The 26,844-nt window shown below is 42.7% G+C and overlaps 1 protein-coding gene across 2 annotated transcripts; it reads right to left on the bottom strand.

Moving 5' to 3' along the window:
* Positions 1-17: 17 nt before the first annotated feature.
* On the bottom strand, positions 18-26,844 carry per2 (period circadian clock 2). 2 transcript variants are annotated; one of them, XM_084369484.1, is made up of 24 exons: positions 26,691-26,844; positions 19,624-20,172; positions 14,129-14,221; positions 13,812-13,966; positions 13,244-13,365; positions 12,941-13,142; positions 11,741-11,792; positions 11,081-11,220; positions 10,792-10,870; positions 10,559-10,665; positions 10,314-10,467; positions 10,076-10,190; positions 9,742-9,891; positions 9,501-9,591; positions 9,245-9,425; positions 9,026-9,150; positions 7,912-8,118; positions 6,347-6,613; positions 5,211-6,100; positions 4,710-4,826; positions 3,671-3,923; positions 3,409-3,526; positions 2,580-2,730; positions 18-2,106 (listed from the first exon to the last, which is right to left on the bottom strand). In XM_084369484.1, the coding sequence occupies exons 2-24, from the start codon at positions 20,052-20,054 to the stop codon at positions 1,918-1,920; spliced, it is 4,389 nt and encodes a 1,462-aa protein (XP_084225610.1). In that variant the 5' UTR covers positions 20,055-20,172; positions 26,691-26,844; the 3' UTR covers positions 18-1,917. The 2 variants fall into 2 exon arrangements, 1 of the variants encoding a protein (XP_084225610.1); XR_014623775.1 differs by lacking the exon at positions 18-2,106 and having other exon boundaries at positions 2,606-2,730; positions 3,328-3,526.

The following is a 26,844-nucleotide window of genomic DNA, read 5'->3' as shown; positions in this document are numbered from 1 at the left end:
AGTACAGTATTTTCCAGTCCATGGTGGGAATCGTCCTTGCGTTTATTACACAACTCACATTTTTTTGAAAGAGTATTTACAATAAATATATATAATCTTGGTCCAGCTTAAGCTTGAATTTCCATCATAACTTAAAAAAAAAAAGAATCTTTGTACAGAAAAAAAATATCGTATGTAAAAATATATATATTCAGAGTCAAGGACAAGCATTTACACAAGTGTTGAAATGCGATAAATATGCTTTCCTTAAATGAAAGGCATCTGTGAAATCAAAGCGACAGTTTCACAGCTGCTACAGAAAAAAAGTGCTGCATCGTGAAGGGAAATACTACAAAGAATGAGACCCTAAGGCTGCATCAGGGGAGCTACAAGTAAGACAACTGCAATTCAGTTATACATTCTCAGAAATTAAAAATCAAACATGATGGGCTGGTGAGTAAATGTAGCTTACACTGTGTTGCACCTGATTGTCTTCAGAATTTACATTTCTGTTTAATTTCCTCCGAGTGATTATATCTGATACGGAGGACCAAGACTGCCAAAATCAAAAGTAATAAAAACAGAAAGAAAAAAAAAAATGCCATTAAATGCACCATTTAAAAATAAATAAAGGCATTAGTAATTTTTTAAAAATGTGACATAAATTGATATTTCTGTTTTAATCGCCTCTGTATTTATTCACCTTTTTACTGATTCCCTTCTTCTTTACTTTCCCATTTCATTTTCTAGTGCAACACGACTGTCATAAATACAAATCCCAGGTCTGTAACAGTTTGTCAGATGTAACGTATGTTCTGACTACAAAAAACTCATGTCAACAATGTTATGTGTTGACAAACACTTGTATGTTGAAGTAAACATGTATGTAACGCTGTGATGTCTCTCTGAAGTTACATAGTGCAGAAACAAGTGATAGGGGGGCGGAGTGGCTAAGTTAAGGGCACCATCCACGCTATTATAAGACGCTGTACCTTTAAAATTATTCTGTAGCTGTTATTTTAAGGTAAAAAAGTAACATTAGGTTGCTTTAAATGGGAACATAATTCAGGGAATGAAAACAAAAAGGCACATACATCCAGAAGCAAATCAAAATAAATATCAATTTATCTTATAAATGACTTATGGCTACATTTAATGGCAAATTCATTTTGTATTTAAATTTGATTTTCGGCAGTTTCAGTCCTCCATAGGAACTAATGGGGGCACGCGGCGCAGATGTACAGGAGTCTCACCCCTGTTGTTCTTCCAGTGCAGACCACAAAGTGCACCTGTGCATGATGGCTATGCATGACAGGAGCGACTGAAACCAACTTAACTCCACCTGTTCTCACCACATGCTGACGTAGCTGTTGTCGTTCCTCTGTTGTTGAAACTGAGGAAATTGCGTCACACAAAAAAACTGAATTCATTGATTGCCCGCAACGGTTAGAAATGCTGCTGAGCCACTTCCTGACGTGTGAATAAAGTAGTCTGCGATTGGTTCACGTTTGTTTGACCTCTGCCTTACAGCTGGCTGCGTGAGAACATTTTGTTCTGCATCTCCTGATCGGTGCGTAAAAGGCTTTCCCTACGTGCTGCGGCTACACAGAAACGAATGAATGAACACACGTAATCACATAGTCCAGCACCACCTGCTAGAACCAAGAAAAGGTGCAGCTTATAAGCATTTTAAAATCGAATAAGCAGTACTTTGATGTCCACTGCAGATATTCACATTCTACTCAAATCTTCACTGTTTGAGCTGGTTTTCCCACCGACATCTGAACATGCTCAACTCAGAAACAACAGCAAGACAGAGACAGTAATGAAGAGCTTAGTCTGAAGATCCTGTAAAATGAAGTCCTTCTTCACAGTCGTGCACAACAAGAGGCTGATGGGTAATGAAAGTCACTCCGAGAGTCTTTAGCAGTTTATCGTCTAGCTTGTCGTGCCAAGAGAAGGACCGTGGCAGGAAATGACAACAGTGTTCGTGGGTTCCTCTCCGGGCCTCTGCTGGCAGCCGACCTCCCCCGAGTCTGTGTCAGCGATGTCCAGGTCAGGATGATCCTCCGCCGCCTCCACTACAGCTGCTGCCGCCTCTGAGGTGCCTTCACAGCAGGCGCACACCTGGACGACACACACAGATTCAAATGAGATATGAAGATGAGAAGGAGAGATATGCAGTAGGACGATGAGAAACCATGGAAACAAAGGCTTTTTTTAAAAAGAGATTCCACAATAGAGCGGCGATAAAGACCCTTCATAATGCCATTCTTACACTGAACCAATCAACAGTGGCATAATGTTGCCCCAGTGTGTGATTTTGGATAGCTTACCAGCATTTTTAAAGCAAAAGACGTGTGACGGTTATAACACTACATAATCGATGTCTAGTGTGACGTATGACATATGCATCACTTTCTAAACAATAACAATTGCATAACATGGCTATAATAATCATTTACCATCCCTATTATATGTTGGTTAATCTCGTCCTCTGCCTGGAGGGTAAAGAGCTCCCAATTTTTGTCATTTCCCCAATTTTTCTATATTTTTTCCTGACTAAAATGAAATGAATTTAACTTAAACTCTCATTCTACCTTGATGTCTATTGCCTTTGGCAGACCTCCCTTCTTCATCCAGGGGTGGACCTCAAACAGCTCCTTCTTCTGCTCCTCTGAGAAGCGTGGCTGGCTCTTGTGCAGCAGTCTCAGCTTCTCTCGGTCCTCTCGGAGCACTCTCTGGATGTCACTGCAGACACACACACACATCCACATTTAACACTCGACGCAGCATTCATATCTGAGTAGTCTTACTGAGGGTTGGGTTTCTGGATAAGTGGTTTGGACGATGGTCTAACAAGCAACTTTGATTTTCGTACTTATCTTAGTTATCATAGTGTTTAACCTACAGAGCTGATACCATCTACAGCCTCAGTTCACATCGTATCAACCGAGTATAAAAGTAAGGGTGTCATCTAGTGGTCAAAAAGTGCCACTGCAATCAGCTCCAGTGTGAGTCATGTACACTGATTTCATCTAGTGAAGTTGACCACAATAGAAAATCATGTGGGCAATGCTGCTGCAAGGAATTAAACAGTAAACAGTGTTTATGTGCAGCTTTTTGGCCGAGACACAGGTGTCGGCCGTTGTTGATGTTAGTTCTTTGAGCGATCACGACACCTTTCACACTTCCTCTGTCATCTATAAACAGGTAGCCTGTCTGTAACAGGACAGTGTGCCTGGACCCTCAGCCTTCCATTACAAACAGAAGGTTGATAAACTATCACACAGTCTACTGGGCCACTCTCTTACTCCTCACAGGCTACACCCCTGTCCTCCAACTCACCACAAGGGCAGCTGATATGTCATCATGACCTTGTCATCAGTGTTGGTAGTATGCAGCCCCAGCGGGTCCTGCAGTACCTACTTGATGTAGTGGTCGCTCTGCTCCATCTCCATCGACCTTCCCTCGCTGTGACCGTTGACCTTCTGGCTGTTCTGGGATGAGTCCACGCTGCCGAAGTAATTGCTACTGTTGTTGCTTCCTGAGAAAACCAAAAAAGCACAGTTCACATTTGTATCAAAGATTTTTTCCACAAAAAGACAGAATATTAAAAAGGACAACATGGATGTGCCAGAGGTTCAGGCGAAGTCCACCTCAACATAATCGATAAGATGTTGAAACAGACCTGTTCCGCTGCCGGAGGTCCCGCTGGCCGAGCCTCTGCTGCCTGACGTTCTGCTCTGAGATGTCCCGCTGTTGGACGTCCCACTCGCTGAAGTCCCACAGCCGTTGGACCGTGAGCCGTTGGACCGTGAGCCCATGGACCCCGACGTGGCTGAGCCAGTGCCTGAGCAGGAGTCCTCATGGAGGATAATGTCCAACATGTCGCTGGACAAAGAGTTGACGTCGCTGTTGTTGCCGTCGCCACGTGAACTTGCCTGCGAAAACAAAAACATTAAAGAATTAAAACACCAAAGAAGAGTTTTACTTCACAGTTCTGGTCGACAGACTGGAGTACCTCCTCCATCTCCTGCTTCTTTATAACACAGGTGCAGTCTCATCAGCTGTGTTACATATTGCCTCTGCCTTTTAAGACTCAACTGGGAGCATGTTTCTGCTGTGAGCGGGGAAATTGTCCATCCTACCAATCACCTGGTACACAATACCATCTGATTACCATCGCTACATAATAAGGCTGAAACCAGACAGTGATGCTGATCCTTCTCCAGCTGATTGAAGTGGGGCAAATCATTAAAATGGAGCCTGTTTCATCAACGTATTAGCTGGGGAAAAAATAATTGCATTCATGTGTAACAGAGGACAGTTGTAGTTGGTCGTGGTCACATCTCAGAATAATACACTACAGAGAAAATAACTTCTGCACTGTTTTCTTTTGGGTTTCCACTGCTCATGTTTACTGTATGGTTTAAACCTTGGTATGGTTCTTGCATGCAAAATCAAAGCACGTATGCATATGAACATACAGTCCTTCATACAGTACAAGTGTGTTATCTATATTTAAGTTACTCTTTTCTAGTGAGTTTTTAAAGTTCCTCATGCTTTATTTAAAATCAGTTTCCCTCGTCAATACGTTTTACTGGATGGACAATGCAAGACTTAAATTTGAAAAGAAAAAAAAGAAGCTGTTACAGTTATAATTGACATATGGAATCGGGGAGGAATGGGATTGGAGGAAGTGTGGAGGTTTCTGATGAATCGCCTACCTCTTTGCTGCAAGCCCTCAGCCTAGAGAACACTTTATCCCAAGACAAACGCTCACAGACACAGGGCGTGTCCTCGCAAAACAAGGGTCCTGGTGGACCAAGGACACTGAGAGATGGCTATAGGGTGTAAGGGATAATAACACAATGTGTTAACACCCTGGACCACATTGCATCTGAGGAGTCTAGACTGACTTGACTTCACATGGCATATCAATACAGTAGCAGTACAGTGAACAATGTGGAGGAATCACTGTGACGGTGGCATTAAATCCTGACAGGCTGAGAGACGTGTGAATGAATGTCTCGGGGGAACATGCCACAGCCTGAGTTCAAACAAGCCACAGTGATACAATTCAGCGGGGGATTGACAATGTTAACCTGACAGTTTAAGAATGTTACAGGTGAGGATAACAGTCATAGGCATTGGGAGTCTTTCGTAAGGTGAAGGAAAGAAAAGGGAATGAAGAAATCAAACAAAAAGAGGCTTGTTCTTTTATTTACCTGCTTCAGCTCCCTCTCCTTGGCCTGGCTGCCACTTGCTCCTTTCTCCCTTTCTGCCGTATTATTCCCTTGTCCTCCAGAGGAGAGCGCTGTGCTGTCCTGCCTGTCCACCGACAGCTCCAGCTCTAGCAGGTTGAGGGGTGAGCTGCAGCGAGACTGGAACAGGGGTGGGGACGCCGGGCCTCCAGACTGCGGTGTAGAGGAGCGAGACAGGCCCTCCGCTTGGGCCTTTGGGGTTTCCGAGGATGGGGGGAAGAAGAACGAAGGGGCCAGGTAGCCGGCCTGAGGAGCGAACTGGTTCTGGGAGTTGAACTGGTTCTGAACACTTAAGGAAGGAGGAGCTGTGAAGGGGACCTGGACTGGGAAGGCAGCCTGACAAAAAGGCTGTGTTTGGGTCGGGAAGCCACCAGTCTCTGCGTGGAACACTGGCTGTGGGGGCGGCAGTCCGGTGGCCACTGGAGGGTACACATAGTTGGGCAGCACTAGAGCCACAAAGGGGGTGACCATGGGGGCGGTGTAGGGAGGCGCATGAATGATTGGCGGACAGGGTGGAGCCTGGGGGCCCTGATTGTCCCTACAGCCATGTAGAGTGGGGTCTGTGCGGGGAGCTACGGAGCTGTCTCTGGGGTAAACCTGGAGGGGGTAGCCAGGCATCACGGAGGGGTAGGCCATGGGGAAAGTTGACTGAGATGTTTCAGAGGGAGACCAAGAGGTCGGGTTGAGTCCGTGGTTAAGACGAGGAGGCCGGAGGTGCTGGCGTCTGTGACGAGACACTGTGCTGTCCGAGGACTCGATCTGCTTCGCTCTCTTTGACTTGCTCCTCTTAATACGTGTGCCCCGCCGCGTTGTGGGCTCGGCACCTGGCTTGAGAGAGCGAGCAGCTGGTGCAGCTAGAGGTTAAAGACAGAAATAGTAATATTAATATATTATATAAAAATAATGTTTTTTTTCTCCTCTAGACTTTGGCTAACCTCTGGAGTTTGTTTAAACCATATATGATCATCTGACATCTTGTATTTTTTGTAATCAGCTGTTAACTTGCTGAGCGAAATATTAAAGACAGAAACTACAAAAATAACAACCGTTATTCTTTAAAAACTTTTGATGTGATGTGTCAGTGTGGTGGTCAGACGCACCATTGCTGGCCATCTGTCCTCTCTGGCGCTCCAGGTACTGAGAACAGTTTGCTTTGAGTGCCGTGATGCTGCGATGCTCCTTGAAGCGATACAGAAAGGCCTGCTCCTCCTTCTGCGTATGGGCTGCCAGAACCTGCTTGGTCAATCCCAGCCTCTTGTAGGACTCCCTCTCCTGACAGGGAGGGGAAACAGCAGAAAGAGGAGGAGCCCAGATGTTCTGGACGGATTCTACCGTCTCTCCTGTACTCGGGACATCCTCTATGATCTCTATACAAATGACACATGGAGAAAGCACTTTAACATATTGTAGAGCAATGAAAGGGTAGAGTTTTATAGCTGGAACAGTTTTGTTCGACATTAGCAGTGACGACAACAAAAGCAATGTTGAAAAATGGAAGAAGCTGTCAAATGGAGGCCTGTGGTCGAATGACAAGACTGACCAGTCGGAAACTGTAGTGATGTATCATCATGAGGTCACTTTGGCTACAGTGATTACTACAGCGGCTATTGAATGGATTTGTGACTTTTATATATATATTTAAAAAATTCTACCTTTATATAACAATTTGCACAGATTCGTTTTATCTTTATGCCGCCACTGTTGTAAATTAAATATTCCAATGTGCTTCAAAGTTGTAAAACGATGTAACACTATACGTTCGAGGCGGGCGGATTACTGATTAGGTAGAGCGGCCTTTGAACCAGCTGCTCTGAATGCAGCAGTAGTTGGGTTATTATTGCTCTTGCATGATGAGAGAGCGTAATAGTGTATTTTGGCATTCATGTTAATGCAGTTGATAAAACTTTCATGGCAACGTAACGATGTCGCGAACGCAAAACTACATTAACATCATTATTTTCGTTTTTGTTGTGTGTAACAATTTTGAATGAAATGGGAAGTGGAGATGCCAATCGTGTATCGAGCTTTTTTTTGTGATTCAATTAAAAAAAAAGAAGAATTTCTTATCACCACTAATGCGGCCATTTTGGACGGGACCCAATTACCCTGCAAACCTTTCTGCACATTGAAGATACAAGCTGCGTTTAAGAGACAAGTTGCCAAACATCCACTGATAAACCACACACACACACACACACACTTTCAAAAATACAAAACACAGAGAAAGAAGTGCGTACACACACACACACACATACACACACACAAACACACACATACACACACAAAGTTTCATTTACAGTGCTGTAAAAAAACATTTTCCTCTTCCCTGATTTCTTCTGTTTCTGCATATATGTCACACTGAGTAGCTTCAGATGTTTAAAATATATTAAAGGGATTAAAATAAGTAACTGGTGCTTGAAAATCTACAACTGTATCTGAGCTGAAGAAATTCTGCAAAGTTTAAGAAACCATCAAACAGTTATTACTGCTGATATGGTGCAACCTATCACTATGTTTACCTTGGCTAATACCATTATAAGTGAGTGATATGGTCCTCGAATTACTAAGGACTATGTTACTCATCTGATCTGACCTCATTGTATATCAAATACCCAAAAACAGAGGCTATCAGGTTGGAAGAAGACACTTTTTGACGACACTGTACCTGACTCTGGTTGAGGTTTCTTGTCCCCAACATGCACTATGGTGCTACTGTAGCTACACTGGCTGGTTATGGACACCACGCTTTCTGGTTTGTTAGGTACAGGTAGGGGCAGCGAGGTGCCCACTACCGCTGAGGCAGCGTCACTGGACTTTTTGTCTCGAACATCCAAAGCGGAGAGACCAGACTGATCCTTCAACAGGGCTGGTTCTGCCAAGAGAACAGAGAACAGGAAATACTAAAAAAGGAACTGGCATTGTAGTGAAAAGTGTGAGAGAGAAGTTTAAAGGGCATAGTGCGAAGGCCTTAAAGGAATAGTTCACGCCATAATTATAAATACATATTTTTCGGCTGGAGAGATATCAGCCTGCTCTCGAATATAATGCAACTAGATGGCACTCGGCTTGTGGTGCTCAAAGTGCCAAAAAATACATTTGAAAACTGGACAGCAATGTTTCTATCTGGAAATCATGACCTGGTTATTCAAGATAACCCACAAATGTATGTTTTTGGTGCTTTAAGCACCGATTGCATTCATGATAAATAGCACTACAGGTAGGAGGAAAGTATGTATTTTTGACTTTGGGGTGAGCTGTCTCTTAAGGCCTTTGCACTTTGCCCTTTTGAAAATCTTTTTTTTATCTTGTGCATATCTCAAGTTCTGTTTCTCATTTACTTTATCTATATTATTTTATTGTCAAGCAATAAGTAACTTGTCTTTGAAAGGTGCTATATAAAAAAAGTAATTAATATTTTTATTAAAGCTGCTGTAAGCATTGTCGTCGCTTTAGCTAAAGAGCGGTTATCGCCAGACAGAGCAGCAAACAGGAGGATCCTGCTCTCTGCCTGTTCATGAGCGGACAGGACCGCCTCTTTATGGAGTTCTCTGTCCTGATTGGATAAAGTGGACAGTGATACCAGAAAATTTCTTTTCTCTTTAACTGCATGAATGGAGGGAGGAAAGACATGGGTTACTGACCATACACTCTATAATATAGAGCACTTAACACTTATTTGAATAAAAATATATCACTTACAGCAGCTTTAACTGTCCCTCTAAGGTGACATTAAGAGTCTGATATCAATTTATGGTAGGAACTGATGTGGTGAAACATACCTTCAGACGCCTGCATGCTGTTAGATCCTTTCTGCTTGTCGTCATCTGAGTTAGATGACGTGGTGTTAGAGGAAGACTGGCACTTCCTCTTCATGGTGATGGGAACATTACAGCTCTCCAAGTACCTGCAGGAATCATAACAACAAAAAGCGAGTAAGCTACAAAATTCATGTGCATGAGGACCATTCTTTGAAATTATGTCTGTCTTCATCCCCGTACCTGACAACACTGTCCAGACAGCTGATCTGCTGGTAGGAGTAGCCGTTCTGATCATTGAACGTCATCTCCTCCTGGACGGCGGGCCTACTCTCCTCCATTGTGACCTCCGTGTCCCTCAGGCTGCGAGGAGCCGCTGAGTCTTTGGGCCGCACCACCGCTGAGCTCTTCTGTACGGACTCTACTGGAGGGAGGTCACGAGTTAGTTGCGCTCAAACACGGACAAATAAACGTGCAGTTTGTAATAAGCTGGACTTACTGCCGTTGCTTTTCTTGTTGTGTGGCTTGGTTGTCTGCTGCTCCTGGCTCTTCTGAAGGTGAATTCCTTTACAGATTTCCTGAAACGTTCGCTGTGAAATAAAGACACAAGACAACTGTTTTAAAAACGAGACTCCAAGTGCAACAACCCAGTTTCTGCTGCTGCCATATCATCCTAATCAAGCAGGAACACGTGGGCTGGAACACACTGTAATAAACTGGAGATGCTTGTATTTACTCACAGGTCTGGCTTTGTCGCTCACTTCCTCCTTCACTTGTCGCATTTTGCTCCCACTGCCGTTTTCGAGGCTCTCGCTAGAAGAGGTCATGCCCAGAATGTGGTCATTTCTGCTCAGGCTGCCGTAGCCACTGGAGCCACTGTTATGAACCGGCTGATCACAGATATAGAGGGCAGAGAGTAATCAAAAAGAAGAAGAGTTAAAAAGGCGGAGAGGATGAAGCAGGGTGACTTTATACGTAATAGTTACAAATGATTACTACTACAGGTTTGCAACATCACAGTGATTAGGTCTATACTGTATGTCCCCCCTTCTATCCCTCCTTATCCTCTCTCACCTGTAGGAGGAGCCGATGAATCTGCTCAGTAACCTCCTGGATGTCAGACTCCATGTTCTTCATCTCGGCCACAGTCGAGGACGGGGCCAAGAAAACATCTTCATTTACAGGGCCCCTGATACACAACAACAAAAAGCACATCAGCAGATCAGCTACTGGTTTATAAAATGTCTTTTTATGAATATCAAAGAGTGACGGACCATATATCCGCTAAGGCATACAGGACAGTAACACTCACGTGCGCACTTTGTGTCTCCCGATAACAAAGGAGACCTTGCGGCTCCAGGGGTTAACGAAACTGGACCAGCTGGTGTCAAGAATGATGTATTCGCCATTTCGCGCACAGAACCGGATGGACGAATGGTCAAACGGTTGCCCTGCGTACTGAAGGACTGCAGAGAAAGCCAAAATAATACAGTCAGATCATGATGCCTACAGACATAAAAGTTTTTTGCCTTCATCTGTTAAATTCTGTGGACTCACTCTTTTTGTGAATACCCAACATAATGGGCCGGTCATTGGGATGCAGGTGGAGGAGGATTGGCGTGCCAATCAGGTCCTGGGGGAGGTACCCGAGGAGAGGAACTGCCCTAATGCACAGAAAAACATGAAAAATCACTTCAAATCAATTCTATCATCCTCTGATGGTTTGGTGATTTGTGTGCCAATACTCAGAACTGATATCTCAGGAGTAAAAACATGCCGCCATGGCTTACCTCTCATCCACATCCTGAAACACACAACTAGGAGTGTGTGTGGTGGTGAAGATGCGTTTGTCTGTTGGAATTCTGGGTGCTTTAAGGAAGAGAGAAGAATTGAATCATCAAAGGCCAAAAATTCAACCAAATTAGACAGAAATTAGATAGAAAGTCTTCAATTTCTTTCCTCAAACTATCCAAGTGGCTTTAGAAAAGGATCCCTACGATTATAGACCTTTTAGCTGACCTTTCTGTTCTATTTAGTGGTCGCTGAATTGACGTCTCAAACCTGCAGTCAGGTTCTTACCATCGTAGCCAGAGTGGACTCTCTCAGCCAGCAGGAGGCAGCACAACTGGTCCTCGTGTACAGTGTCTTGGACCTTCATCAGGTAGGGTGTCATGCGGAATGGATAGTACTTCAGATGACCCTCGCACTCCTTCCCACCACTGGAGATGAATGAGAGAAATGTTAAATTAAATGAAGTCATATTAAAATTGTCTGTTCTTTTAAAGTGCCATCTGTGCCCAAGTTTGTGTGCATTTTACATTTCAAGTTTTTTAACACAAGGGGGCAGTGTTAGATGTTTTTCCATCAGTACCAGCCTACATTGAATGAGAGTGAGCAAATGAAGATAAGTGCACTCTTAGATTTCTAGTTTGAGACTTAAAGTGTGATGACAATTCATGGTCATTTTTACACCAGGTCAGTGCTTAGATCAGAGCATGTTGAAGGGGTTTGGAAGTCAATGGAAAATATTGACAGTATAGTACAGGACAGTGAGGTGTGGGTGAGTGTGTGTTAAATATGTATAACACTGACCTGGAAAAAGCATCTGATTACAGTTTACAAGCATATGATGTCACAGACTAGTTTAAAAACATCTAGAGTGGAACGAAAAGTATGAATAAAACCACAAACAGGTATGAGCAGCAGATGGCCTGACACCATGTTTGAACCAACACCCACCTGATACGACAGAAAAAGGACTTCTCCTGCATGCAGTCAGACGGTGACGACTCTGAAACGGGGAAAGAATGTTTTAATTCAAAAGCAACATGATCCAGCTGAATGCTGGTCACGGTCACAGCTCCCGTAGGCGATCAAGCATTGATTAATTCTATCCAAAAACATCATCTAGGAGCGCAGCTCTGCACTTAACTGCGATGAATTTAATCAGGGTTGAGTCTCATTTTGGTGTATTAGTCAAAATAACAGGGGAAAAAAAATGTAAGTCTATTCTATCCAGCTGAGTAAAACCGGGCAACTAAATTCATTCTCATTAATGAGTGAGGTCAGGTCAACTTGAACTTCATGCCCCATGCTGATGGCAGCCTGTGTAATATAGACTTACTAGGGGTCTTATCACTCATTTATTTCTCCAATACATTTTCGTATACATCCAAAGTACTTTGAGAATACTTTTAGACAGTGACAATGAGCCATTTACATGGCTAATGAATAAGAATATTCTCCTGACATTCCTGTTTGCATGCTTACTGTGATCACACGCCCTAACATGTTATTGTAGGCATGGCAGCTGTGTTTAACCTTCTGACCACTAATCTGGTAATTTTCTTTTGTGCGTTCATCTCTACCTTAGCTAACTGTTGGTGAGTTTGTTTGTGTACGACGTATCCACGGCAACACACATAGCTGACTGTAAACAGGAAAGGAGCTGTGTGTCACAAACTGCGGTAAAAAGGCTGGCAACAGCAACTTGTACCATTTTGCTTCTTTGTGTCGAATTAAAAAAACCTGTTGCTATCCAGGCCTTTCATAATATTTAAAAGTGGCCGTGTTTAACCTTCTGACCAGAAATCTGGGCTTTTCTTTTGTGCGTTCATCTCTACCCCAGCTAACTGTTGGTGAGTTTGTCTGTGTACAACGTATCTATGACAACACACAGAGCTGACTGTAAACAGGCAAGGCGCTGTGTGTCACAAACTGCGGTAAAAAGCCCTACTGAGACACATATTCAATGCACTGTATTCATGTCCAAAGAATGCTCCCAAAAACCTAAATAACTCCAACATATCTCACATGTCGTAATCAGCAAATGCCACAGTCGAAACAAGGACTCATTTGAAATATTGAAATATAAAATGCTGGGAATGTGGGAATATTAGTGTGCGTGTAAATGCAGCCACTGTGCCTGCAGACATGTACCTGCTCCAGTGCACATGCTCCAGGAGGGCAGGCGGTAAGGCGTTGTGAAGCTGTAGAAGACACTGACATCCTGCGGCGTCAGGAACTCCACAAACTTGGTGTTCTTGAACACATCTCTCTTACAGTTGAGGATGGAGGCAGCCTGATCGGAAATGTAGACTATCCTTCCCGTGTTGAGAGAGACTGCGACTGCAAAAATGTCCTGTTGAAGAGATCCAAGCCACAATCACACACCAGTATCAGCAGCTACGTATTATAATAAAAAGACGTTTCTATTAGTTTAAAGATAATTCGATGACTCACATTGTTTTTGAGGGTGTACTCAGAAGTAATGCTGTCTATCTCCTCTATCGTGTAAGAGGATACATCCAGGCCTGAGGGCTGACTGTCATTGATCATCAGCAGCTGGTAATACTCCTCATTGGCTGCAAGACGCAAAGGGATTTATTAAACTCTGGTCAGAACATAACATACAACATGGAATAAGAAAACAACGTTGATGAACCAAGATGACGAGTCCAAGAAAATGATGATGTATTCATACTGAAGTCACAAAATTCTTTGTTGATGAAAAATGTCCTGTTACTTCGCTAAAATGCGTCATAATGTGCAACAACCAGGCTGCACTTCTGAACCTCTACACGCCCATTTCCATCTGCAAACATTTAGGCTAGAATTAAGCCTCTGCAGACCATTACCCATGAAACTACTGCTAAAATGTTCCTTCCTGCAGAAAGTTATGACTACGTATCTTTTGGGGTTTTTTATTTAGCTACAATACTTCCTGAATTCCAAAGAAAAGACATTCTTGTTGTGCAAATTGAACGCATAGAGAGCTTAAACAAAAATGAACTAAACTTAGTTAGTTTACCTTCCACTTGCTTGACACAACGCAGCGCATACTTGAGGGCGTTCAATGTGGATGACTTGTTATTGTGTCTCTTCTCAGCGGGCAGGTGAAGCTTCAGCTCCTTCAGAGTTTTGAGCACCTCCTTCTGAGTCTTGGCTTTGGCGGACTCTTCACTACTGCAAGTTGCATAATCACACACACGTGCACGATGGCAAGTCAGATAAAAAATAGATTCATAAAAATAGGTAACTTCTAGCGTAAACCATACATTTCGTTAGTAGTGTTGTCGCTAAACAAAGAGGAGTTTTCAGTGTTGGAGCAGTGTTTGGCCGACTAACCTGCAGCCGCTGGTTGATGGGTTGTCCTGCTCTGAGCTCAGCAGACTGAAGGCATTTGAGCTGCTGGGAGGAGATGGACTGTGGGAGTTGGAGCTGTGGGGGAGAGAAAGATAATTAAAAAATTTGCTACGAAACAAATGACTTTAATAACCTCAAAAAAGAGAAAAACATAAACCTTATGGTTTACTACACCTTTTTAGCACTGTGAATTATGACCTGGCCTTAGTATGAACTGTTTGACCTACTTTTAGACACAGACCTCGCTGATTTATGTTAACGTGTTTGTGCACTGTAGCACTATGTGCTCCCCGGACGCATGTCGGGTACACCCAAGGCTGTCTGGCTAGCTGGACATCGTTTTGGGAAAATCTCCCTTTCTCGAGGGCTCTCTGAGTGTGCTATAAACTGTAATTTTGTCCGCGTCTCTGCCAGGGTTTGCTTGGTGGATGAGGCTGGCCTTTCAGCTGAAATTGGTTAACTCTGTTCGCTCTTTGCTTTTACCATTTTATTAAATTACACATGGACAACCTCGTGTGAATCATCTATTATTTGTTCACTTCACGCAGCTTCAGGTCTCATTTAGCAGCCGGGTTACAAAAGAAAATCAATTCTGAGGTCACTCTCACAGGACCTGTGTCAAAAGCTCAAAGGTGCACAGCAGGGAAGCCCTAATACAGCAGGAGTTAAGGGGGCTAAATTCAACTAGGAGCAGGGCACAGCTTGAAAATCAAGGGCCAATGGTAGTGAATAGAGAGTTACATAAATGGATAAAGCTCAATGTTTGTGCTGTTTATTTTGACGAAAACTATACTAGGTTATATAAAACAGTCTGATTTTCAATAGCTAATATGCTGAACTACAAAATAAATTAGAAACAGTATATTTAATACATATTTTATGCATAGTGTGTAAGTTCATACTAGACTCTGGACTCAGTAGGTTTCAATACATCTAATGGGCTTCTTCTGTGATTGCAGCCGAAGAATGTGTGCGTGTGCCCCACTGCATTAACCTACAAGCTTAACGGCGCACAAATACATTAAAATGACTCATCACAACTCAGACTGCTAATTATAACCTGCTTACCTAGCTAAGAATAGAAAACACCTTTACAAATAGCCTCTCTAAGCAGAAGAAGGGGCCTAATTCTATCTAATATGGCTTTCAGTGCTCAAGAATGCAACAGCTGGTTTTAGACTGGGCAGCCCGAATGTGTATTAGACTGAGAAACAGTTTATCACGGTAAGCTAATTAACTGTGTGGTAGTAAGTCTGTGGACTAAAACAGAAGTCTTGCATGGTCAGATATATCTCCATAGCTCTGTGACAGCAGTAGAGGAAGGCCATTACCATTCTGCTATAGGGGAAAAATACTTCTTATACTTGCTGTGGTGGAACATTTGCATGTAGGGAGGCGAGCCCTGGCATTGAAATACCCGAAACCTTGCAAAAGAAAAGTTAACATCTAGCCATAAAGCAGCCTCAGTATGGGTTGGATTTCATTGGGCCAGTTGTTATTTTATCATTATTTTGTGCTAAATAGTTTATCATTCAAGTAACTTATTGTTTCCTTTTCTCTACAGCAATTTTAACTCTTAAATGATCCCAATTGCAGTGTAGCACAAGAGCAAATCCAAAGGCTCTAAAGAATCAGTAGCTAAAATAGTAAACGCACAGAGTCCCCCGTAGTTTTAGCCAATTTAATCCAAGGACAGGGACTGTGCATCTGTGTTAGTAAGACAATAAAGTCAGACTAAAACAGAGGTAAGACACTTATCTCTGTGGGTATGTTGTCTACTTTATTAGCTCACAAGCTTACCTTAAGACTATTAACAGCTGTGAGATACTGACTCACCTGTGCTACATCTCAGGTTACTATATATAACCTGCTTACCTGGCTTAGAATAGAAAACACCTTCAAAAATAGCCTCACTGAGCACAAGTAGGTATCTAATATAGCCCTTCAGTGCTCAAGAATGAAACAGCTGGTTTTAGACTGAGCAGTCTGAGCACGTATTAGTGTTCGGTTAGCTAATTTGTGCCGTTGTAGTAAGTCTATAAATCGTGGAAACAGGCTCCAAAAAGAGAGTTCCCAAAGAGGCAGAAGAGCTTCTGCTTTGGTCTCTGCTCCGTGCAGGATATTAGTCTGCTCAAGTTGAAGATCAGGGCAAGGTGGCCTGGTTTAGAAACCTTCCACTGAGAGGCTTTGAGAAAATTTGACCTCTTATCTCATCAGCGGGTGTACGTGTGGATATCTCATTACACTGAAAAGATATATGAGATATATAAGATGAGATGGAGGAATAAGGCGAAGAGGAGCTGCAGATGTGTCTTTTGTCCATTCTGTCTGCTCATTATGAATTAAATATAGGACTATAAATGAAGGCTGTGTGAAAGATTGTTTTCTTCTGGATGAGATAAAATGAGAAAATGAACTGCTACACTGAGCTTGGCAAGCGGGTGTCAGTAATGGTAGAGAAATGAGCACTGTTAATTTGCATTAATTCCTAATATTGGCAGCGACATCTGCCCCAAAAATGGAGTATCTGTCGGGCTCTGTTCAAAACTGAGGCACTGGCAACCACGCAGACTCAGGTGAAGCATGTGTTGCAGCTCGGTTGTGTGTTTGTGTGTCACACTGTATTAGCCTACAAGCTTATCAGTGCACCAATACACTAACATCAGCAGCTTTCAAGAGATACTGACTCATCTTTCAGATACAACATGTTGCCATAAATAACAGGCTTAAATGACTTGGAATAGACAGAACATCCACAAATACCTTCTCCCAGTACAACCAGAGACCTAATTCAACCGAATACAGTGTACTCAGTTTATGAAGGCTCACCTGTAGAGCGTAATGGTCAAATTCAGAGTTAAAAATGGCTCACGTTCTGTCAAGCTGTATGGGGACTGTGATCGAACAGCAACTTTCAAGTCTGGACTAAATTGAGGTCTGAATCAACTTTTTCCGTGGGATCATTGTCTAGTTAGAAAATAAAATGTCCCCTGCAGACTGCAGAGAATCATCTCCTCAGCATGATTCCTCAAGCACCATGCTTCATGGTGGGGAGGATGTTTGTTCCTGGCATCATGCAGAGTTTGGCTGACAGCAAATATAGCATTTTGTGTGACAGCCCGAGTGCCCGACCTTCCTCTCTCCCATATACCATCTGGAAAATGCTAGCACCAGATGTCATGTCAACAGGTTTTTATCTCCTTGGCACTTGCCATAACGTATTTAAAATATAATTTTCCCTCAATTTGCATCCATCTTCACCATGACCGAAGCCACCGAAGCATTTCCTGCTCCCTCCAGTCTTTCTGTTGAACACGTCACGAGTATTCCTCTGTTCTGACGCACAGAGGAAAAAAATGGTAGATATGAATCTTCACATGTGACTACGGATGTGATAGTAATCAACCACGCTGTCCAAAATGTGGGACTGTTCCTTCAACAGGCACATTAGCCCACATTGTTCAGCCACTAAGAAAGTAACCACTTTCTCCCTCTCTATTATACATGATGCACAGCTGAGGGCCACAGATGGGTGAAGCAGGATCTTTGCGACACAAGGAAAAGCTACATATGGCAGACGCTATGGCTTTAATCAGCAAAAATCCCCATCTAAGCCTGGTGGCTAATTAATACAAATGTGTTAATCTCTACTCATTATTTCAGCATAAATTTGGAAACTGAGTATCAACTAAGTATCAAGATTTTCATTGAACAACATGCTTAATTTGCCCTCTATACATGCTTTTTCCCGTGAATGAGATCCAGAAAGTGAGAGAGAAAACGGAGTAAGAGAAGTAGAAAAGGAGACAGAGGAGTTGGAGAAAAAAAAAAGACAAAGAAAAAATCCAAAAAATGGGTACAAAATGTTCGACGTTCAATTGAAGAGAGGGAGTGCTGAGTGAGACAAAGAAGGAAAAAGAAAGTGCGTCATTGGAGAAATAGTTAGTTATCCCGTGAGCAGACGAGGAAGGGAGCTGGTGTGCGTGAGAACATTGTACACTCTGGTCAGGAAGAGGGCGTGGTTTTAAAAAGGCAAAAAGGTCTGTAATGAAGGCCGAGTGGGGTGTGAGAGGCAGGGCTGAAAGTGAGAGAGCAAGCATGTGAAGTGACGCAAATCTGCTCGTTCCGCCCACTGATAAACAGCCACAAACACTGCGTTGCTATGGATATAACAAAGAGTTGGAGAGCATGACAAATCCCATCTGGCTTTAAGAGAGAGCGAGCCTCCTACATGACATCAATCCAGTCTTCCCACTTTGAGCAAGCAAAGTTTCCTACCCACTTGGCTCGTGTCCTGGACAGACTACGTTGTGTCTGAACTTATTTTGGACACTCTATGGTCACGTCTAGGCAGTTTTGGAGTAACTTGGAAATTTCCGGCGGGAAGTGTGTCCCTTATGTTATAGAAGGCCTGAACAAATTGCCTCGCCGACACGGCTGTGAGTTTGGATGTATGACAGTAGACATGAAGCTTTTATCGACTGTCTTTATCTGTGTTGTACTGGCTGTGAAAAGAAATCTCCCTCAGGGACATGAGTCCAAAAGTAAAATGTTGTCTGGCTGGCACCAGTCTGAAGCGCTCAGCCGGCAGGAAGAATGTCATTGAATGTATTAAACTATTATTTAAATCAATGTCCATCCATATTTTTCTCATGGTCAGAGAAAAGTGATGGAGCGGGTTGACTGTGATTCGAACTGTATGGCCATTACAGCAGCCTTGGCTCATTCATCTACTCACATCAACACTGACAAACACATCAGACGCTGATGGCTTCAGTCATTATGAACAGACTGCTGTGGTGGAGGGCGAAGCGGACATGCTTTTTATTCTTTTATTCCTGAAAGACGTCAGTCGATGTACATATGCTGAGGTTAACTACGAGGGCAAAAGGAAGAGAAGTGATGTACAGCATGATTCTTTCAGCATTGGCATTCAAATTCCTCAAAACGTTGGTATTTTTACTTAATTTGGGCGGTGATCGGAGATTGGACGAGTATTTATCAGCTATGACCCATTTTTTGGGCCTGCTCCGATTTGAATTCATTATTTGATTCGATCATTTCTGCTGACCTACATGTGGATGCCTTCAAAAATGTATTGGTGCTGGCACTGCATTGCTTTCAAAGCCAATACCCCTGCATATTTAATGATTTACACTGCTTGTGTGTAATTAAGGGTCCATTATGACTGTGTGCCTGAATCAATATATCACTGCTGACAGAAGATTCTCTGGGACAGTAGATCAGGAGAATTATCTTGAAAAAATGAATCAACAGTGTGATTTATTGTCACCAAAGAGGGTGTGATGACCAGACTGAACATCACTGGATACATGGAGGATTCCTGCACAGTGTGCTGATAACAACAGTAGCTCCCCACTCTCCTCCTGCTCTTTTACACTGACAATCACAGTAAACGTGCCAGAAAACAAAACAGGCTTAGTAATAACTTCATCATTCCTGGAGCCACCACTGACCTCTTGTTGCTTTCAGAGGACTCAAGCAGTGCTGAGTCTTTACTGTTGCCATTGGAGCTGCCCATCGACTCATGCCCGTGGCTCTCGTTGCCATGACTCTCGTTGCCGTGGCTTTCATTGCTGTGTGATTCGGTCCCACTGCCACTGGACCCACTGCTCTTCATCTCCACGTCCTCCTCGCGGAGCGATCGGGAGCGGGCGTTCTTGCGATGTTTGTGCGGTGAGGCGGAAGGGTCCTGCCCGCTGCTGTCGCTGCCCTCCGACCGGAGGCCTAGGTCAGGCCCGCCTTGGCTGTAGCCACCCATCCGGTGCAGCTGTGCCATGGAGCTGCATCCGGAGGCCCCCCTCGCCATGGAGCTGCACCCTGAGGCTCCGTCCTCATCCTCCAGCACCGGGAAGCGAAAGGGCTTGGATTCTGAATCTTCTGACATCAGGAGAAGTGCTGCCCTGGGCTTGATCCAGGTTATTTAAATTGATGATGAAAGAAACACCACTACCCCATTTTCACAAGGGTGTTGCCTGAGAGAATCAGAGAGCACGCTGATTGATCTGTCGACAGAAGGAGATTATACATGTTAGTAATGAAACAATGCTTTTTTATTGCAACCATTTTATTATTTTATGACTTTTATTTTATTCTATCTTATTACGACATCTATCTTATATTCTTGCGCCATGCGGCTCAGAGGGAGACTTTGCTGCAACTTGCTTCACACAATGGCGATAAAGACTTTAATCTTGATATGACTCAGTGGACATACTGCAACGGATAATTACCCGAGTTAAGAAATGTAATAAGAAATGTTAGGAGTGGTTCCTGGACTCAAATTGAGATTGTTAATAGGTGTTCTTTGGATAGAGACACATGTAGACATAAAAATCACAAGCAAACCCCAAGGCACTCTACTTAAAACTATTAAAATCCTTTTAACACAAAACGCTTTGACTCCCTTTTAAGATGTAACATGAACATGCTGTGACAGTAAAGGCATTTTAATAGTTCAAAAGAGTGTCTTTGAATTTTCCTTTGATTTTTATAACTGCCATATTTAGTGTTGCACTTCAATGGGGAAAAAAAAACTGCTACAAATGCGGGCATGTGCTGCCTGGACAAGTGACAGTAAGTTACAAGTCTCTGCAAGAGCATTTCAATGCTTTAACGACATGATCTGAAATCAGTGGCCATCGAATAAACAGGAGCCCAACTTTTTCTGAGTGCTTTTGAATATGGTAAGCAATATGCAAAGTTGCATTACGAAATATGCAAAAACACTAGCATGGTTATTCAACACAAGGATTCATTCATTCATTTGCATGCACACACACACACACACACACACACACACACACACACACACACACACAAGAGCATGCACTCAGTTCAAAAATCTTTGAGAGACATAAATCAATCCTTCAAAAAGGTGTATTTGTGTCTGTTGTCTGGTGTGATATCAAAGCACATAGCATGGTTTAACCCCTGACCTCTGAGGAGCCCTGCAGGTGCTTCTCTGATGTGCACTGAAAAAGCCCCCTGGTCCAGACAGTATGGCCTTTAAGAACAGTGGCTCTGTCCCATCTGAGCCCTCCGACCCTTTCAAAGGATCATTCACTGCAGGACACATAAAACGCTAGACAGCATTCATCTGAATGCCAACATAGGCCACAAGTCGGCGTGTGATGCAGCAAGGAGGGGTTTTAAGCCTTTGTTCCTTCAGTAGAAGATGCTATATAAATGCCAGATTTAAACAGGAACAGAAAAGTTTGTTGACCAGAGTGGTCGCCATACTGTCTCCAGTATTGTGAATGAAGTAAAAAGAGAAAAAAATACACAATGACAAGCGAACAATGGCTGATCAAAAACTAAGGAACAATGTAAGAATTTATAAAAGATCTATCTGGCATGAACCACTTTGATGGATTAAAGTGGCAGACCATATCATTTAGATGAAAAGGTAGTCGCCCGCTGCTTCAGCCCATATTGACATAGAACTATGCTAATTATACCATAGTGATGTTATCTAACCCACGGTACCTATGATCATCTCTGTGTGCAGCACTTTTGTACTGTAGCCTGGACAATGTCACAGTGAAGTTACCAAATTGAATTCCACATTTACATTCAATGAAACAAATATATGTCTGACCTGTTAATTAAGGTCAAACTTGAGATTTAGAGCACAGGAAAATAAAAACTGTTATCGCTCACATAATCCTGTTTCTGGGCAACATGTTGAGGTCACATGTAAGCCTCAAGCCCAAGTCTCTGTGTATAACCTCCAGCCTGGCTGTTTTCCAGGGATAACCCGACTAAGCGGAAGCACGCCTTCCTCTCAGAGTAGAAAATAGGAACTTTTCCATTGCAGGTCAGAGTGACGAGAGACAGCTATAGAGCCGCCCTCCGTAGCTGCCAGAGATCTATGGTCTCTTGTTTTAAGGATCAAGCCAGTGCAAGCACAAGCATTTTTATGCAGGCTTTTCTGAATGCTGCACCCACACTGTGCTGAGAATTTGAGTTTGTATGTAATGTTAGAAAGGTGGCTTCAACAGACAAATGGGGCTGGCTGAAGGGGAAAAGTTCAAAGCTTCATGAGACTAATGACGGCGTTGATGTAAATCTTCACTGACTTATGACCAAATGTTTAATGTTGTCTCTCCTTATTATTGATTCAGGGAAGAATCTAAAAACACCGGATTTGCCAGCAATAATATTTATTTCAAGGGAGTTTTTAGTGAAGACTGTATAGTATAATGGTCATATGCTCCGAGAAGCTAATCCTCTCCTATTTCCACTAACAGTTTAGAGCATTAGCTAAACATTGGCTCCACCAAAGACGGTAAAGACAGGGACATCAGAAGACTGAAGTCTCTTATCTGAATTCCTTTTGCAGAAAGGAGGCTGAGGAGACAGCTGCAGGAACTTCCTGACTATGTATCAAGACCTTTATCAGAAAGTTTCCCCAGTCACGGCTGACAAAAATGACCGTAGTTAAACGTTCCCATTAATGATTAATCAATCTGTCGGCCCTTTCGGAGAGCAGCAAGTTCACAATCACCAGTCGGCTTATCACTGACCTGCTGCAAAGTAAGCATCTTTCCCCACAGTCGATGTTACTGTGTGAACTGGGTCAAAACAATCAAAAAGAATCCAGAGTTCTACGGTTTGGAGACCGTAAGATGAACTCGAGTGATAGGTTGTTGATTTGTGCAGCACTCGAGCTCGGCGCTATGATTAAGCCATTTTCCGCGGAATGAGATAAAGAGCTTCAATAGAAAACCTTTTATCACACACTGTGGACCATCTAACTGAGATATTACTCAGCCAGCATATTATACATACTGAACACTCTGCTGAACAAGGATTTTAGTGCACAAAGAAGTTTTAAGTCTGCTACTCTGACTGCTACTTAAAGTCTAGTCCAAAGTTTAAGAGCTGGCTTCCAATGTGGCCGAGTTTTACACAACCTGCCTCAGCAACTGCTAGACATTCACCTCATTACCTCGTTATAACCACAATCTGTTGGCTCAATACCAGCTGACAGGTCAGAGAGAGAGATAAGGACAGGCTATTTAAACATGGGTCCGACAAGGATGCTACAGTTCAACCAACGCTCCCTAATCCTTAAGAGAAAGCATCAGGTAATCAAAATTTAGCCTAGCCACATATACTGTGTCAGTCAGAAGGGACAAGCTAATATTTATTTTAATACAATTAGAATTAGTCAGATGACTTATTATACAGGTTTACTTCATTTCTATGTTTACAAAAACAGAGAACTCGCTCAAAATAGTGCGGTTGCTCAAATTTCCCCTTGCTTAAAAGACAATTAACAACAACAGTCAATAAACAGCATACAATAAAAGCCATTAACAGTGTTTAATATTGGTACGTCACTTTTTGACCACCTGTTACTATTCCTGATGTCCAGTCCACCTCTGCAGTAACAATTCTGAGGATAATATCTTTCTGTCATTGCCTAAATCTGTTTCATCCTGTTGTGCGGCTTCAGGAAATGAGGCCGAGGATAGTAACGTTGATTTCCTGTGTTCCCACTTCCTGTAAAGATGTCGTAGTGTCACTTTTCCCTAATCAACTTCCCCTGGTTTTTCACGATCTATAAATACAGACTATGACATATTTAAATGTCCATTATGATGCTATTCCTCACCGGTGGCAGGTCTAGGAAGCAGTAACATTGGACATTAAGATAGGCACAACGAGGAACAGGTGGCTAACGAGGCAAGATGAGGAACATAACACAATTACAGGATATATTTTACTCCTCTTGGGCCCTTCAGTCATTTTAATGCAATCATGGAATCGTTCTGGGCTATCAAGGGACAGCATCTTCACCTGTTGGGAACATGTTGCTCACTTGGCCTTTCTGAATCTTACGGGACTTCAAGAGACAATTGAGAAGAAATCACTCCATTCAGACGTGGCTTAAAACCATTACAGCTAAGACTGTAAACAGGGAGGGATATTAAAATTTGAATTACTTCTGTTATGCTCATTATGTTCCTCTTTTTGATTGTTGTGTAACTGATGTTTTCCACAGGAAATTCACAACAATTGTACAAAACACACAAAATTTGTATTAAAAATTCCAAATCATAAAATATTCCCTATCTCACATTTGCGTCACAGCGCTCTGGTCGTATTATCTAATGTGTCAGTATAACTGTATCAATGACAGAGGCAATAATTCTATTAACTAGAGTGTCCAGTCACCGTCTTGCACAAGTGACTCAATCTGCATGAGGACTTACATAAGTTTACAATGAGTGGGTCCAGACAGGGCACAACGCTGCATGCGTACAGCTATTATAACAGTCTTAAGGGCCACTTTGATTTGACTGAAAGCAAAGATAGTAAGTTAACCTCGATTCAGGATTATTTTTGCTGCAACAATTGCTTTTTAAACTCTTCTTGGGGCTAGGAATAGAACTGAAAGTGACAATTCCTCATAATTTAGTACTCTTCAGACTACGGATTTGTTTAGAGAAAATTCAATAGTGAAAGTTTACATATTATTATCATTATTGGTTTTAAAAGAAGTACATTTTGAAAGGATACATTTACCAAAAAATTAAAAGTCAGTCAGTATCCTTGTAACCTGGTGTTTCATCAGTCTCTTGCAGCATTTTTGATATGTTCTTTTTCCTACTTTAATGTGATTTCTCACAGTAATTTGGATCCTTGTGTATGTAAATATAGTCGTAAATGTTCAACTCTTAAGGCAAAAAAGTGTCATGACTTTTTTCACGAACAGACATGACTGAGGTTCTTTCCTCGGTGCCTGACCTACATCTATCTTCAACTATCATAAATATTTTTCATGGATCAGATGCACACCAGACACTACACTGCACCTTCCAAGACCACCCAAAGATTTATCCATTTTCCACGTGGCTAAAAAGAGGCACAGAGGCCTTAATCTTCAGACTGAGAAGTAGCTGTTCTATTACAGAGGGAAGATTAAATGTGCTATTTTGGGAGTCAATTCCCAGACCACCAAAGTTCGGATAGTGAACTTCACATTGAGCCACTGGCTGATGCTGTGGCACATTTTCAATTTGAGATATTGCATTTAAAAACATATACTTTAGAGGAACCACAGGCGGAAAACATAATGAAATATCATCCACTTTGAAATCATTTGTCCAATACTTGCACAAAAAGTTATTTGCGTGCACTTGAGCTCATGCTGAAATTGTAGGCGGTGAAGTTTGTACCCGGCACGATGCCAAACTTTCCAATGACTGCGACTGGAAGATAAACTGGTATAAATGACTGCTCCCTTGCCAGACTTACATGCGTCAGTCATGCTTTCTCCTCCCACTACAGCCAGACTTGCTGCTGACATACTGAGTGGAGCTGGACTTTGACACATTAAGTTTCATATTTCAGTGCTTAATACTGAACACTTTACCAGTTAAGGAAGAAAGGCTTTTTCATTGTGTCAGCTTGAAGACGTACTAACAGCATTTGCATCACCAATACATGAAGTTTGGATTGCTTTTTCTTTGAATTGGCTTAATTAGGAAAACTGATGTGGCCTATAAACATGGGCAAACATGACATGGTTACAGAACGGTCCCCTCAGACTGTTAACAGCTCCATTTATAAATTACCAGAAATAAACTGACCATTCACCTTAGTAAAAATACAGTAAAAACCTACTCCATTACAGCTCCTTCATTCAAACTTTCACTTAAAGAACATGCAAACTAGTATTAGAGCTAAATATAGTCACCTTTTTCTTGAATAGTTGACTTTTTTTGTTTAGAGATAGCATGAGGGATGTAATCTATTACTCACTTCTTGTAATCCATTACAGCTACAGCTGAATACACATCAAACACATGCTAAAAGTAAACTTTTCCACAAAATACCACAAAACTGTGAGTACTCTCCATATACAACTTATACATCATCGTCCAAACAAGCTGGGATGATAAATACTTCCAGGGGGTTGATGGATCCTTTATGTAAGGATTTTCCCCTCATGGCCAACTATGCAAACCAGCTGACTCCAGCGTCACAGCACGCTGACAATCTCTTCAGGGGGAAACCTTAACTCACTTTCTCTAATCGGTGCTTCTGCCATGTGCTGCTGCAGTGGACTTTATGTAAGGCGTTACGCTGGAGTTTTCTCATGTGACAGTGACAGCAGAAAGCGCGTCTACAATGCACCATATGCGACTCCACCGCACATCTATGCGAGCCTCTGCATATGCGGGCTTCAGTTACACCGTATACTGCAGCCTTATGTAAATATAAGTCCCTCTGAGTGCAGGTCAGCTGGGCGGTATTTCCTCACCTGCCTCTGTCACGTCGCTGTCATGTGGGCAGGGCTGTAGTCTACTGACCAGGATTGACCCTCACACTGACACAGTTATGCAACTTTGACGTTTCGCGCTCTCACAGCATTTTACATTCACACAGCACAGCCACGTAACAGACACATCTTCATCCGTCACATTTAAAAACGTCTTAATCACACAGCAACAAGATATTAATGCACGTAACAGCTCGCGTGAGTACTGAAAGTAAAAACTCCACCAACCTCGCAAAACAAGCAGATCCTGATCCCGCTCCTGCTCCCAGGGTGGAAAAAAAGCCTCGTGTCTTAAAGCTCGAGTCTCAAGCAGAGGTACCGGACGGGTTTCGACGGTCCCAGGCTGGTCTGACACACTGCTCTCGCCCCGTCCAGCTTTCCA

The sequence above is a fragment of the Pagrus pagrus genome (assembly GCF_965226575.1).
Source record: "Pagrus pagrus genome assembly, chromosome: 12".
In the NCBI taxonomy this organism is placed as follows: Eukaryota; Metazoa; Chordata; class Actinopteri; order Spariformes; family Sparidae; genus Pagrus; species Pagrus pagrus.
The sequence above is the reverse complement of the archived record's forward strand: the minus strand, read 5'-3'. Positions and strand labels throughout refer to the sequence as shown.

What these genes read in the sequence shown, in the direction of transcription:
- per2 (XM_084369484.1), bottom strand. Translation starts at nt 20,054, where the DNA reads ATGTCAGAAGATTCAGAATCCAAGCCCTTTCGCTTCCCGGTGCTGGAG. An exon ending in TTTCAGGATGTGGATGAGAG is followed by an intron (nt 10,666 to 10,791) that starts GTAAGCCATGGC and finishes TCTGTGCATTAG; the next exon opens with GGCAGTTCCTCTCCTCGGGT. An exon ending in CAAAGGCAATAGACATCAAG is followed by an intron (nt 2,107 to 2,579) that starts GTAGAATGAGAG and finishes TGTGTCGTCCAG; the next exon opens with GTGTGCGCCTGCTGTGAAGG.